Consider the following 13,307-nt stretch of genomic DNA (forward strand, 5'->3'; position numbering starts at 1 on the left):
CAGCAGGAATTTACCTGTTAATGGAGCTTCATGAAGATTTTGTGCTCTCTGGTAACCCTCTGACATTGTATCTGCTGCATAGCTTTCAGAAGGCCACCGATGAGATGATGCATTTAAGCTGGAATTATTAAGTTTCATTTCGTGCATTTCATTCTGTCAAGACAGTGTGCCAGTCAAGTGTATAAGTATATATAACAGGTATTGGCAGAAGAAAACATAAGGAATGGTCCCTACCCTTTTGCTATTTAAAAGCATGTTCAAGCTCAGGAGGAAACAAAGAGGTACCTGCCAGAATCATTTGACACCTGCTCATGCAGTAAACTACAAAGATTATGTTCTAAAGCCAGAAGTAAAAAAATCAACTAACCAAAAAAAGAAACTACCAAAAAAAAAGAACCCACAAAAACCCCACACTCATGAAGTAAACTACAAAGATTACGTTCTAAAGCCAGAAGTAAAAAAAAAAAAAAAATCAACTAACCAAAAAAAAACTACCAAAAAAAAAAAGAACCCACAAAAACCCCACAACGACCCTAAAAAAATCCCCCCAAAAAACAGAAACCAAACAGAGCCTAGTGGATGAGAACCAAGGTGATGAAAGCAGAACTCTTTCTGCATACAGTCCATAGACAGGTTGCCCCTACATCCCTGCCAAAGGCCCAAATAAAAGTCTGTACTCTGTTTAGGCAGATGTCTAGAGATGAAAATATCACTGATTTAAGTAGCAGGCTAGGAACTGTAAGTTAGCTCATGCTCTTATCACTGAATCCTTATGACAACTAAAAGGCCAACTGTTCATCACTAAATACAGTCATAAAATTGTTTACCTTTAAAGCTTCCACTTGCTGACAGATCATTTGAAGTATAGATTTGTGATCTTCTGCCCACTGAGGAGTTTTAGGAGATAACTAAAATTTTTTAAAAAAAAGTATGTTGAAAAATGCAAGTTCTTCTTCAAACATAACAATTCCCTGAAATAACAGCTGGCTAACATACCTTGTAGCTCTTAGCTGGTGAAACAGAGAACTTAGCTGATGACGGAGTGGAATGTTTCGTCTCTGAATCTACAGCTCGTGACAGACCATTTGTGAAGACAAGATTTCCCTCTTCATCATTCTCACCAAGTTCCTGGATCACTGTATCTAGCATTTCCCTCACAGTTTCAATGGACACCGGCAACTAGAAAGTCATTTGAAACACAAGTCACAATTGAGATTCTCCCTCAGAGCAAGACAAACTACATTCAGAATTCTGGCTGACCAATTCACTACACAAATATTGGGCCTGTTTCTCAGCAAAGCTTTAAATCTGTTAACATTAACCTAAGACGACAATTCACATAAACATTCTGTTTTTTCAAGCCATCAGACTCTATAAAAAGATGACAACAAAAGCTATTTATTTACATTAGAACTTTCATCCAGAGACTAGTCTGAATACTGCATGATCTGGCAGGTTACAGAAGTTACCCAGAGCTTATCAACCCACTGGTGCTAAGCAGGCTATTTGTCTTGAGCTAAGAAGTTTAACTTGCCTTAATGCAAAGCTCAGGCTAAAAAAGCTAACACATGCAAGCAGTTTCATTTTGAAACAGTAACCAAAGCCACTGCATCTCTTGAAACGGGTTTTTAAAGCAAGACCTACTTACTTTCTCAGCTACTGACATATCTGAGGAGCTCTCCTCAATGACCTTTGTTAGGTAATGCTTGCTTTTAAGAAGATAGGTTTTGCGTTCTTCTTGTTCTTCTGGCAGCACGGCATCACTTTCAATGTCTTCTGCCTTTCTTTGGAAGATCTACAGAACAGGACATGGATTAATTAGCATCAGTCAGAAGGCAACTCAGAAAAGCAAAGCATCCTGGGGTAATGCAATATGTGAACTTACTACAGCAAGATTCCAGTAAGAAACCACATTCTTAATAGCTTCAAATGCTAACAAAGCATCATCAGTTTTGCCATCAACTGCATCCAGCATTGCAAATGCTATATGTGCCTCTTCCTCGTATGCTGCAACCTGTGAGACCTACAAATAAAGTGAAAGACAACTCATATCTAACACAATGACACCAGCATTGGTATTTTTTATGTATAACAAGGAAAATACTTCTTAAAGAAGGTTAGTACCAAGGGTGTTCAGTGCCTTCCAATCACATAGTTTTGAAGGTAAGAATAAAGTTGTAAGGAGAGATTTCTCCCCGCACACACCCTTTTTTTCAGACACTGATATCACCAGATCTCATTATTAACTGTTTTACAGTAATAACAATACGAGTTGTACAATGCAGAAAAAAATCCCACTACTGTAAGTTTCTGACACAGACCCTCACTTACTTTAGCCTTGGCTTAATCAGTCTGTACCTGAATGTCTACACTATGGAAGTGTCTGAAGAGAGGATCAGTCGGTTCAGGAATACTCCTCTTCTTTTTGATAATTTCTAGCATAGGCAAAACTTTCCTCCAGTAGTAGACACTTCGTCCAGTGTACTCTTTCTGGTCATAGAAAGAATTAAGGCTAATGCCCTGGTGAAGAAAAGCGAATAGAAGCACATGTTATTTCAAGAAATTCAAGTCAACATGCTATTCATACATAACCTTCTCCTGTATTCTTGGAAAGTTCAAAGAGTGCTTCTCTGACACTAAAGTAATACATATGTAGACAATAACAGTACAGTTTAAGACAGAGTACTTTATAGAGTGACTAGAGCAACTAATTTTCCTGACAGAATAAACAGCAGTTCTCAGTAATACATTCTCATCTGACTTCCCCCCCCCCCCCCCCCCACCCCCCCCTGTGCCCTCCCTGGAGCTGCCACCACCCCCTGCACCCTCTGTCTGTTTATAGTTTGGAAAATGAGAGACAAACAACTCTGCTTCTATGTATTTAAAAATAATCTCAGCTTACTGTTCTTTGCAGGCTTTTTGCCCAGTGTATAATTAAGGCAGGTTGCAGGCCGTGCTTCTCCAGTGTTCGCAGAGTACTTATTCCATGCTGCACGATAAGCCTCAGTTTTGCTGCTGTTCCTGGTCTGAAGAGCAGAACAAACATTCCTTGATTAGCATTCTCTGTCTTTTGTCTGTTCACACATCATCTCCTCGATGAAAACAGCCCACAGCTTTAGTCCCAACTTGCCTCTAGTTCAGAAATGCATCGTTAGAAATGAAAACTCCATTTTCAGAAATCTTTCAAGTGTATCGAGCACCTACTACAACAAAGCTTCAGTGTCCAAAAATACATCAAAAAAAATAAATTGAATTTTACAATAATCTACTGAGACTAACCCAAGCTGCTGTATCAGAAGCTACCTGAAGGGCTGGTCAAACATTTCCAAACTGAAAAAGGCTTACGTTGTTTTTCTCTGAAGGAGAGCACGAACAGCATCCCACCAGGACCTTTGCTTTTCAGTATAGAGCTGTTTGCACACTGGCAAGGGCAAGAACTGAGGCTGATGTGCACCACAGTGAGAATTAAACTTCTCTTGCAGTTGTAAGTTGCTGGTGAATACCACCCCAAGCAGGAATACCTGTTTTTGTAAAAATAAAGAAATAAGATATTTAATATCAAACCCCTGAAACTGTATAGGAGACCTAAGGACTTGGAAAGTTTACTTACTTCAAGGTCCAAGAGGCAAATGGACTCGGGAGCATCTGTCTCAAGTCTCGATGTTTCCTGGGGCAGGTGGAAAAGCTGCTTTAGCCATTTGCGCATGGGGGGCAGGACTGACATGGAGTTCCACTGCAAGCCAAGCCACACGAGGTGCTGGAGACTGCCACTGTGCATGCGAACAGCACCTGCCCAAAAACAAAGTTGGATGCAGATGTCAACGTCCTACAAGTCAGCAAGACTTGTATCCAGTGGAAGCCAGGCTTCACATTTCACTGTCAGAGCAGCCAAAGAAGCGCTGCAGACCAACGAGCACCAAGAGTCCAGCTTTCACTGATGAAAGATTTCAAGCTTCATATTAGCCAAACATATAAAGTGGACAGAGTTTATCTAAGTGCTCAAGACCTTAAGCTTCTGAGGAAGTGACTCTCAGATTTCCTTTCACTTCCATTCTTACCCAATTCAGTCCAATAGATGACTATGTTTTGCAAATCTATCAACTTCCCCAAATTTTTTTCAAAGCAATTATTCAAGAACCACTTTGTTACTTTGCAATGAATTCTAAGTCTTGCTTAGGATATTTGGGCAACTTTGCAGAGCTTTTCGAGGTATTTGTTAGAAGAGCTTCTGGTACAGAAAGCTGTGTTGGGTTTCAGAAAATAACACCTCTTACCAATATCATGCTTATTAAGTTCTGCTTGCATGGGTGCTTGTGTACTGATATTTCCAATATCGTCTGTGCCAATAAAAGATCTCTCTCTAGAAGCTCCACTCTCAAACAACATCTTAAACAATGCATGTGAACCACTCTCGTTTGCAAATGATTCCACAATCTCTTTAAAGAAGTCTTGTTTGCCATGGCTTAAATTCAGCAGCATATGACCTAGAAAACAAAAATATCACTTTATAGAGCAGTGAAAATAAGGAAAGTAGTATCTGATTCTCTGGATTGTTCTTGCTACCAAAAGCTGGGTGAGAATCAAGATTTCCCCTTATGAAACCCACAGACTTCTGTTCTCTCTCCTTGTAATTAGGTCAGAGTTTCAGCACGTAAGCTTTCCAAGCCTTTAGTGACAACAATCCCAAGCCATTTGTAAATGCAGTTCTTTGGGAACACAAAACCATCTTCTTATTACTAGTAGAGTGGTACTGCAACTGTCCTTAAAATAAATATCTGTAGTACAAGCACAAGCCTATCTTCTCAAAATCCATTCTGAAATAATTGAACCTGATGCCTAGTAAGTTCATTGTTTTCATCTAGGCCCTGCAAGTTTCTACTCTTGCAGTTTGGCTGAAAACCTGTCTATACTTCACAGCAAAAAGAGCAAAGCTGATCAACCAATAAGAGGATGGAAAGCACCAAGAAACAGCAATATTTTCTTCTCCTCTTGGGGCTAACAATATTTTTCAAATAACATCAGCAGGCAGAAGCCATTTCCAGTATATTAAGAGACCACAGAAGTTAAATACTATCTTAATGTCTTAGACAAAAAGGAGGGGCAAAACCCCCCCACACTTAAAAAAAACCCCAAATAACACACCCTGAGAATGCCCTCCAACATGCTAAAGAGGAAAAAGAAAATATTTCAGGTATCAGGATCAAACTCCTGTTTTGTTCTACCCATGTACTCAGAATCTAGAATGTCTGATTGCAAATCAAAGCTTTAACGTTACATTTCAAGACAAGAAATGTGTTCTTTAACACACCACTTAACCTTTAAATTAACTAAAATGGGATGATATATCTATTTTTATTACCAGACTGGCTTTTTCGATCACAGGCCATTATTTCCAGCATATCTTGTCCCGTTTGATCACCCTTTATTAGTTTTGACTTTGGTTTAGGAACCTGGTGAAGTAAGGAGAGAATTGTTACAGCTTTTTACAGGAGCAGATCATATAAACTAGTTTTAAAAATGAGGAAACAACCTTATTTTTAGCATCAGAAAACTACAGGAAAAAAAACCGTGACTGATTCTGAAGTAATTACGTCACATATCCTGGACAGAGGGGAGGTGGGAAATCCACCCAAAACACACAAAACCCCAAAGTGGGCAATTACAGCCATTGCAAGTAACATTAAGTGCACAAAAGAGCAAGTAATACCTCAAATGCAAGGAATAGCATAAAAAGGACAACTGATTTTATTTCACAAGACAAAGAATTAAGCTTGAGTTTTATTTCTGCTATCTACACAAGTATATAGGTACTCTTCACACCATCCCATTCCCTCCTATAGCAATAAGACTAATACTTAATGTATGTGTCCAGCTGTATTACAGAAAAGGGAATATAGTGTAGGAAAAACTCACTAGCCTGTAAATATCAGGTTATGCTGACAAGGGAAGGAACTGAAGATACAGTTTTACCCTTTTCATGCCATTTGAAAGCTTTTAAAGAATCGTGAAAGAGTAGGGTTTGGGGAGTTAGGAGGGAGCCTTTCCCTAGGCACACAAACACTAATTCACCTCAGGAACACAGGTTTCCAACCCATGTACGGCAAGAACACTGCAAGAACTGAACCAACAGAAGGCATCAACTGGAAAATCACTTACCTGGAAACTGATGAGGTAGCACAACGCTGCCAGTTCACACACAGCTCTCCACTGGGCCTCGTTGTGCTGGGCCATTTTCAGCAGCAGGGTTCCAGCGTGCAAGTACAGCTGTCCTTTCATCTCCACAAAGGTGCGGTCCAGCTCATCGGCCCTGTTCACGTACGGCTTCACCGACTGCAGCACACGGTCAAAGCTGAAATGCAGAGAAGGCTCATCCTAAACAGAGCCCTGGTAGAAACTGCAGCAGGTGGTTTTGGTTGATGCTACTTAACTGTGAATCAAGTCACTTCATGAGTCAACGGTTAATGCAGCTTTTCTTACTTAAACCTGAGTTGCACTAGAAAGTACAGTCTTTCTTCTATAATCAATTATTTGAGACCAATAACTGTCTCAAATTCCCAAAGACCTCAGCTTAGTTTACTGAAGTAAAACATAATTATTGCCTCGACATTTAGTCTTTCAGAACATCTTTCCACAGCTGGTTTCAAAACTATTCTCCCAAATCACACAGATAAACTTGTTCAGTACTGTAGATTTAGAGACACAGAGAAGGGACAAGCCACTCTGCTCTTTGGCTTCCTTCACTTACCAGAAAGGCCCAAAAATACAGTTAGACAGGCTCTTCAAAAATAGAAACTACTGTAGAAATCCGAGCAGCTGTAGGCTAGTATACAACCCCCACTCAGGAGAGGCTTCCCAGAAAACAGTTAAAACACCCTTTCCATTACCTGACAAAAATATAACAGCTGTTAGCACTGCCATGACCTGGAAGTGTTTCAGATGTAACCACCTTTGCTCATTAGAGCAAAATGGCAGCAGGAAAACTCAAGATGGTTTTGGTCAATAACAGAGGAGAAAAAAAAAATAAAACATACTTAGGCACTAAGTATTCCTCATCCATTGTCTGTGTTGCTTCAAATATTCATGACTAACAGATTGAAGAATATTATTTTACAAAAGACAATGTAACAGCCACTGCATAACTGAGGAGCAAGGGAAGTCAATAAAGGCCAGTAAGAAAGGGAAGATAACAAAGAAAGGAAAGGAACACAGTTCTAAATATCTTGACTACAAAAATTGTTCTGTGTTACTCCAGGTGTGCTGCAGATGATATGAAGTCTGCTGGCTTAGCTGGCCCTGTGACATCACCAGTTGGGAAAGAAGGTACAACGTTAAATGACCCAGGATATCACTGAGTCTTCTCCATGGCTGTGCACTGTATCTCCAAAGCTGTGTGGGCTTGTGTCTGTCAAAGGATAGCTTGGCCTTCAAACCCAGTAAGAACCATTCTTAGTTGTACAAGCTCTGTTCACATACACAAACAAGTTAAACAGTGAAACAGAAGCTTGGTAGATGTCCTGTGACTCAGAAAAAAATAACCCAAACAATTCTTAGATAATTATTTTTTTTTTTTTTTAAAACAGGAAAGTTAAAAACTATTCACATATGTTATTGTCCATTCATTTTTCCTGCACATCTCTAGAAGAGAGTGTCAGTTTGACAAAGCTGGAATAGGCCAGCAGATGATCTTTCTTGATAGTTCTCCAGTTATTTTTATCAGACTCCAAGTCTTGTAAAGATTCCAGATATTCCTAAAGAAGAAAGTTCATCACAGGATAAGGAACAGTCATCCTTCCCTGAAGGCAAGGGCAGTACTTCTCCAAAACACATTAGTAGCATTTACTGCATAATCCAGTTTCACAGGTGAGACCTTAGCAAATTCTTCAGCAGCAAAGTTCCAGGGAACCCTTTGCCTGAGAAATTTTATCCCTAATGGAACTGCTGTGTCTAACTGAGCTTTTGGAGTTAGAAACTCAGTAGCTTTATAAGGCTTAATTTGAGGGAGAAAATTCCAATTAAAAAAAGAAGCATTTTGTAATTCCACTGTTTTCAGCAGACTTGCATTTGAAGGAGTTACATCAGTTGAGAAATAGCTGTCAGAGTAATGACACTAAGAGAAATAGATCAGATATGGATAAAAAGATATGGAAGACTATCACAGGATCAAAATATGATTAAACACCTCAAATGTCTCTACAACACAGGAACACCATTCCAAGCTTGACTGCAAAGGTATTTTCTTCTCTGCCTCCTGACAATGGAGCACAGCATCTCTTAATCTATTATTTGAACGGTAGAGTGCAACTAGTCTGATGTTTATGTAGACATCATCTGGTCTTGCATAAAGTTCTGCTTGAATCAAGTCAAAAAGCTGGTTCCATCCATCTTCACCTTTACAGTCCAGTAACTGCTCCTGTTAAACATGAAGGCAACATGTTAATATTTCATTTCCTATGAGTCTCTTCAACTATGGTAGTAGTTTTCTTTCCTCCACTATGCAGACTACATTACTCAAACTACACTACTCTTAACAGCTTTCAGGTATTACAAAGTTTGATGAAATGCTCCAATATTTTAAAATGGAAGTAACTGTCATAGAAGAAAATCCTCATAGGAATGTGCTCTTACCAACAGTAAGTAATGCTTGTTAAACCATTTGGCACAATGATGGTATACCCCACCAGATACTACCTTGCTTAAAAAGAAAAAATCAGACACCTAAGACTTCCATGTGGTTGTTGCCTAGCTACAAAAAATTAATATACTTGTGCAAAAGTGAGATTTCATGACTGAAAGCATTTACAGTTTTAAAAGAAATTTTTTTTAGACTTTTGAAAATTACAATATCTCACATTCTGCAGAGTTGATCATAATATAGATTTTAAAACAAAAAGCAATGTAGAACAATAAATTGTGAGTTCACAGGCCTGCTACCTTCCCCCAAATGAACACAACAGAAAGCTTAAGTAGTGCCTATCTGGTCTTAACTTCTTGAATGTGATAACTAACACAGTTTCTCAGCATGTTTTGGAGGGAATTAACCTTGAAACATTTAAAAAGGATACAAAAGCCTGCAGCTCCACCCTTCTTGAAAACTAGACAAAAATGTCAGACTGTAAAGAAAAATAACACCTACTAGATTTAATGTTAAAGACTCTAAAACAGCTTAGCCAGGAAGAGGTGCGTGTGAGGTGACATGCAAAGAGCACTGCAGTCAGATGCTTTAAGCCGTGGAACAGAGGTAACCTGGGCACTGCAGTCAGATGCTGAAGTGTCTTTAAGCCGTGGAACAGAGGTAACCTGGAGTTTACCTTCAGCCTGTAAACAGCTGGACTCCCAGGGAAGAGCTTAGCAGCTCTCTCCACCCAGTACTTTGCTCTTCCATCAGTAACGTCATGATTGCACAGCAACTCTGCAATCTTCAGCACAAGATCCTTCTGGGTTGGGTTCAGCTCCACAGAGCGCTGGTTTTCCCCACGCACACACGGAGTTGGGGGGGAGGAAAAAAAACAAACAAAATTTAACTTCATCTTACAATCCAGACAGAACAGGAAGAAGTTATCCCCCTCCCAACAGACCCAGCTATTCAAAGTACTTAGATCTATCAACATATTAAGAAAAGCTTTTCTAAATGCTAAATTCTAATCAAAATTAGGTTTTCCCCTTCCTTCTTCCCCCACCCCCTCCAAAACCAAGCAAGAAAATCCATACTAGGCCTACAGTCTTGTAGTACCAATGAGATTCCTGTTGTCATCACAGTCCACATTAAGGAATTCTACAGTCACAGATCCTCAGTCCCAATGGCAATGTATGACATGGGAAGAATTTAACAGCAAGTAGCAGAAAGAACAAGTCCAGAACAAAAAACCCCAAAGTATGAACTTAAAAATATACTACTGAAGCAAGTGAAGAATTTCCACTGCAGTGCTTTATATGCTTTCCACTGTCAAATGTGTATAAATAATACAGTTTTTCCAGGAATACATTTTTTCCAGGAACGTGTTTTCTTGATGGGTTTGAGAATATCCAGCACAGAAGGATTTTAAAAGTCCATTTACAAAGGAACAAAGCAGGACATTAGAGGTCAGCACAGTACTTACCTTGTAACACCCAAAAGCTTTTTCTATGTTATCCTCTGCTTCATAAATTTGTCCAAGAAACCTGTGTGCTTTGGGATCTCTCTCTTGCACACTGAGGTATGTAGATATATACCTATGGAAAGGAAAAAAAACCTCAGTTACGTGACCAACACTTTTCCATATTACTCCCCCACCCCCCAAACTATAATGATAGCTTCATCTGCCATACAGGAAGCATAGACATTTTGTTCTAGATAACTTTGTCTGGACTTTAAAAAAAGCAACATTCTTTTACACGTACAGATGGTATTTACTTGGCAACAATTATTTCTGTTTATTAAAAAAAAAGTAGTTCACAGAAATGGCAAGAACTACAGAATACAATGAGAAAAAAACAAGGCACTTCAACCAGAGAAGTTTTTCAGTACCACAACTAATCTTAAGTTGTTGCTTGTCCTGGTTTGGGGTAGAACAGAACTTATTCTGTTCAGTTATTTAACTTTTCAGCTAAAGCTCTTCTAATTAACTGCACTTTCTGAAGTCAGTAGCATATTTTCACAGACTGCCTGCTTTAAGCAGAGATAACACTCCGTGTTTGGGGTTGCTGCCAGGGATTGGTGTGCAGACCAAGGTCACTGCCAAGCTTGTGTCCCACACGGAGGGGGGCAGAAAGCAAAGCAGTACCTCAGGGGAGGAGTGGACAAGATCAGTGACCCCAAGATTCACCAGTGGGGTATTCCACCCCATATCACTCATATTCAGTAAAAGCTGAAGGATCACGAGGGTCAAGCCCCTTCTGTCACCCTTCTGTCTCCCTCCTGGCTCCTGCTGCTCCCGCAGTGGCCAGCACCCGAGGAGGACTCCATCCATCCTGCCTCTGATCCTGAGCCATGGGTTCCTGAACAGAGTTCCAGAATCCAGCTCCTGGATCCAGCTGCCACCTGTGGCTGAGTCCAGCCTGGGACCCTCCCCTGGGGCTGCTCCTCAGCATCAGGGGTGACAGTGACACATTGCCATCGGCGTGGGTGGTGGGGGGACGCTGGGTTTGATACTGCTTATGTATATTTTTATATTTCCATTTTATTATTCCTACTGTTATTATTAATAGTACCAATATTATTTTCATTAAAGCTGTTTTACTTATTCCCTTATTTACTTTTATTCCCTTTCTCTTCCCCTTTGTGGAGGGTGTTAACAGAGAGCATCTGTTACAGGTCTGGGGGCAGCCCTGACCCTAAACTGTCACACTGCTTTTTAAAGATTTAAATGGCACTCAATATCCACATTTACTGAGACCTTAAACAGCACAATATTGATCTTGGTTTCTCTGCTCTACTTCATATTCATTTAGCTTTTCTCTTACACTTTAGAGAACAGAAAAGCAAACATCAACAAGTGTTACCTTTTAGCAAGTTCATATTCTTTTATTTCAAAATACAGCTTAGCAAAGAGGAATCCTTTCATTGACTTCTGGAGGAGAGAAAACATGACAGACATACTTTAGACATCCAGCACTTTAAAATAATTCAAGAGGGTGACACTTCAGTAACACATAATACTTTTAAATGACAGAATTTGACAACTAGTTATCAGCTCAAATCTACTCACACACAAGGGTTTGGTTTTGAAAGATGTAGGATTAAGAATGAAGAGTAAGAGTGTTTCCCCTAACTGGGAGAGGCTACTAGGCAATACAGAGATTACACTGAGGCAAGCAACAAGCCCTTATACATGTGACATTCCAAAAACACTTCTGATTAAAGAGAGTAGAAGAACAGGGTCAGCTACATTTCATCTCTTTTGTTGCAAAGTAGCAAAGAAAAAAAACAAACTGGAGGGATCACTCCTGTAGCCCTGCTGTAGTACATTGTCATCAGACGGTGCTGCTTAAATAGACTTGAGGGAAAAGCAATTTCTACCCAGTGATTCTCAGTTTGGGAAAGAAGTGTATTTATGGGCTTAGAACTGCACTAGGGAAGGTTTCGATTGGATATTAGGAAGAACTTCTTCATTGAAAGAGTGGTGAGGCATTGGAACAGGCTGCCCAGAGAGGTGCTGGAGTCACCATCCCTGGAGGGGTTCAAGAAACACATGGACCTGGCACCTCGGGACATGGCTTAGTGGTCATGGTAGTTTTGGGTTGATGGTTATTAGAGATCTTTTCCAACCTTAATGATTCTATCATTTCTTGTCAGTCCAAGATAACCTGAAAATACACTCTATAGGCAAAAAGTTAAACCCCACTAAAGGTATTAGGGCAGGGGAGGTTTGAACAAGGAAGCAACAAAAGCAAAAGAAAAACACAGAGAGGGCAGGCTGAGGGCAAAATGGGAGAAGTATGGACAAGAGGAGATGAGTGAAAGGAATGAGTCAAACAACTGACTAGGTCACAAGCAAAAACCTCAAGGCAGAAGTAAACCAGACAAATTTAAAGTCTGAGCTCCCAGTATCAGTTCAAAAGTAGATTTTGCTTATAAACAAAAAAGATGTAGATTTTGAATACACCTGAATTACAAGCCTACCTCCCACTCCAACTCCTGCTCTTCAGACAAAACTTTAAAAAGTGGTTTAGAATTGAAGCAGGCCTCCTAAGATATTTCAAGTTCTCAGTCTGCATTTTTTGAAGTATGTTAGAAAACACTGAAATACGTCAGAGTGGAGTCACACTTTTAAACATGGATGAAAAGAAGCCTCAAAATAAATGTTTTGTAGCCTTATAAGCACCCCCCTAAAATCAACACAAGAAAACTATCAACTATTCCCACCACTGACTGTGCTATACAATTAGTAGTAAGCATTACTTTACAAAAAACCCCAACAACTACTAAATAGGCATCAGTTGGCCTTAAGCACAAGAACAGGAGGCAATTTTTTTTCTGTTGAATTCAATAGGAATATCAAAACAATTACAGAGCACTTTTGATTCTGTCTGTGATATACTTGTTCAACAGCACCCAAAGCAATTAAACAAGTCACAGGACAACTTTGTTGCCGTTGGGAAAGGTACAAATGATGATGATGTACCCAGGCTCTGCATAAAGACTCTACTGCATAATGGTGACATGGATGCATTCACACTACACAACACACTGTTGAACATTCTACCTCTGCAATAAAATCAATTCAGAACAGCAGAACAGGATTTTGCAGGATTAAATAGCTCCCATGAATTGCATCAGACTACTCACTGTGACTTGTATATCATTTTCCATTATATATGATAAGCAAACA

General features: G+C 39.7%; 1 protein-coding gene across 1 annotated transcript in view; it reads right to left on the reverse strand.

Moving 5' to 3' along the window:
* Positions 1–11,573, reverse strand: part of RANBP2 (RAN binding protein 2) — a 31,060-nt gene extending 19,487 nt beyond the window's left edge. The window contains exons 1-18 of the mRNA XM_008946420.1: positions 11,479–11,573; positions 10,098–10,209; positions 9,309–9,461; positions 8,180–8,410; positions 7,632–7,748; positions 6,623–6,634; positions 6,157–6,366; positions 5,360–5,450; positions 4,275–4,484; positions 3,611–3,789; positions 3,346–3,521; positions 2,903–3,026; positions 2,359–2,520; positions 1,886–2,023; positions 1,649–1,795; positions 997–1,179; positions 828–908; positions 15–153 (exon numbers count right to left, since the gene is read on the reverse strand). Coding sequence (XP_008944668.1) covers positions 15–153; positions 828–908; positions 997–1,179; positions 1,649–1,795; positions 1,886–2,023; positions 2,359–2,520; positions 2,903–3,026; positions 3,346–3,521; positions 3,611–3,789; positions 4,275–4,484; positions 5,360–5,450; positions 6,157–6,366; positions 6,623–6,634; positions 7,632–7,748; positions 8,180–8,410; positions 9,309–9,461; positions 10,098–10,209; positions 11,479–11,573 — 2,560 coding nt within the window. The remainder of the gene's footprint in view (positions 1–14; positions 154–827; positions 909–996; positions 1,180–1,648; positions 1,796–1,885; positions 2,024–2,358; positions 2,521–2,902; positions 3,027–3,345; positions 3,522–3,610; positions 3,790–4,274; positions 4,485–5,359; positions 5,451–6,156; positions 6,367–6,622; positions 6,635–7,631; positions 7,749–8,179; positions 8,411–9,308; positions 9,462–10,097; positions 10,210–11,478) is intronic.
* Between the last annotated feature and the right edge of the window lie 1,734 nt (positions 11,574–13,307).

The sequence above is a fragment of the Merops nubicus genome, unplaced genomic scaffold (assembly GCF_000691845.1).
Source record: "Merops nubicus isolate BGI_N331 unplaced genomic scaffold, ASM69184v1 scaffold8608, whole genome shotgun sequence".
Taxonomy (NCBI): Eukaryota; Metazoa; Chordata; class Aves; order Coraciiformes; family Meropidae; genus Merops; species Merops nubicus.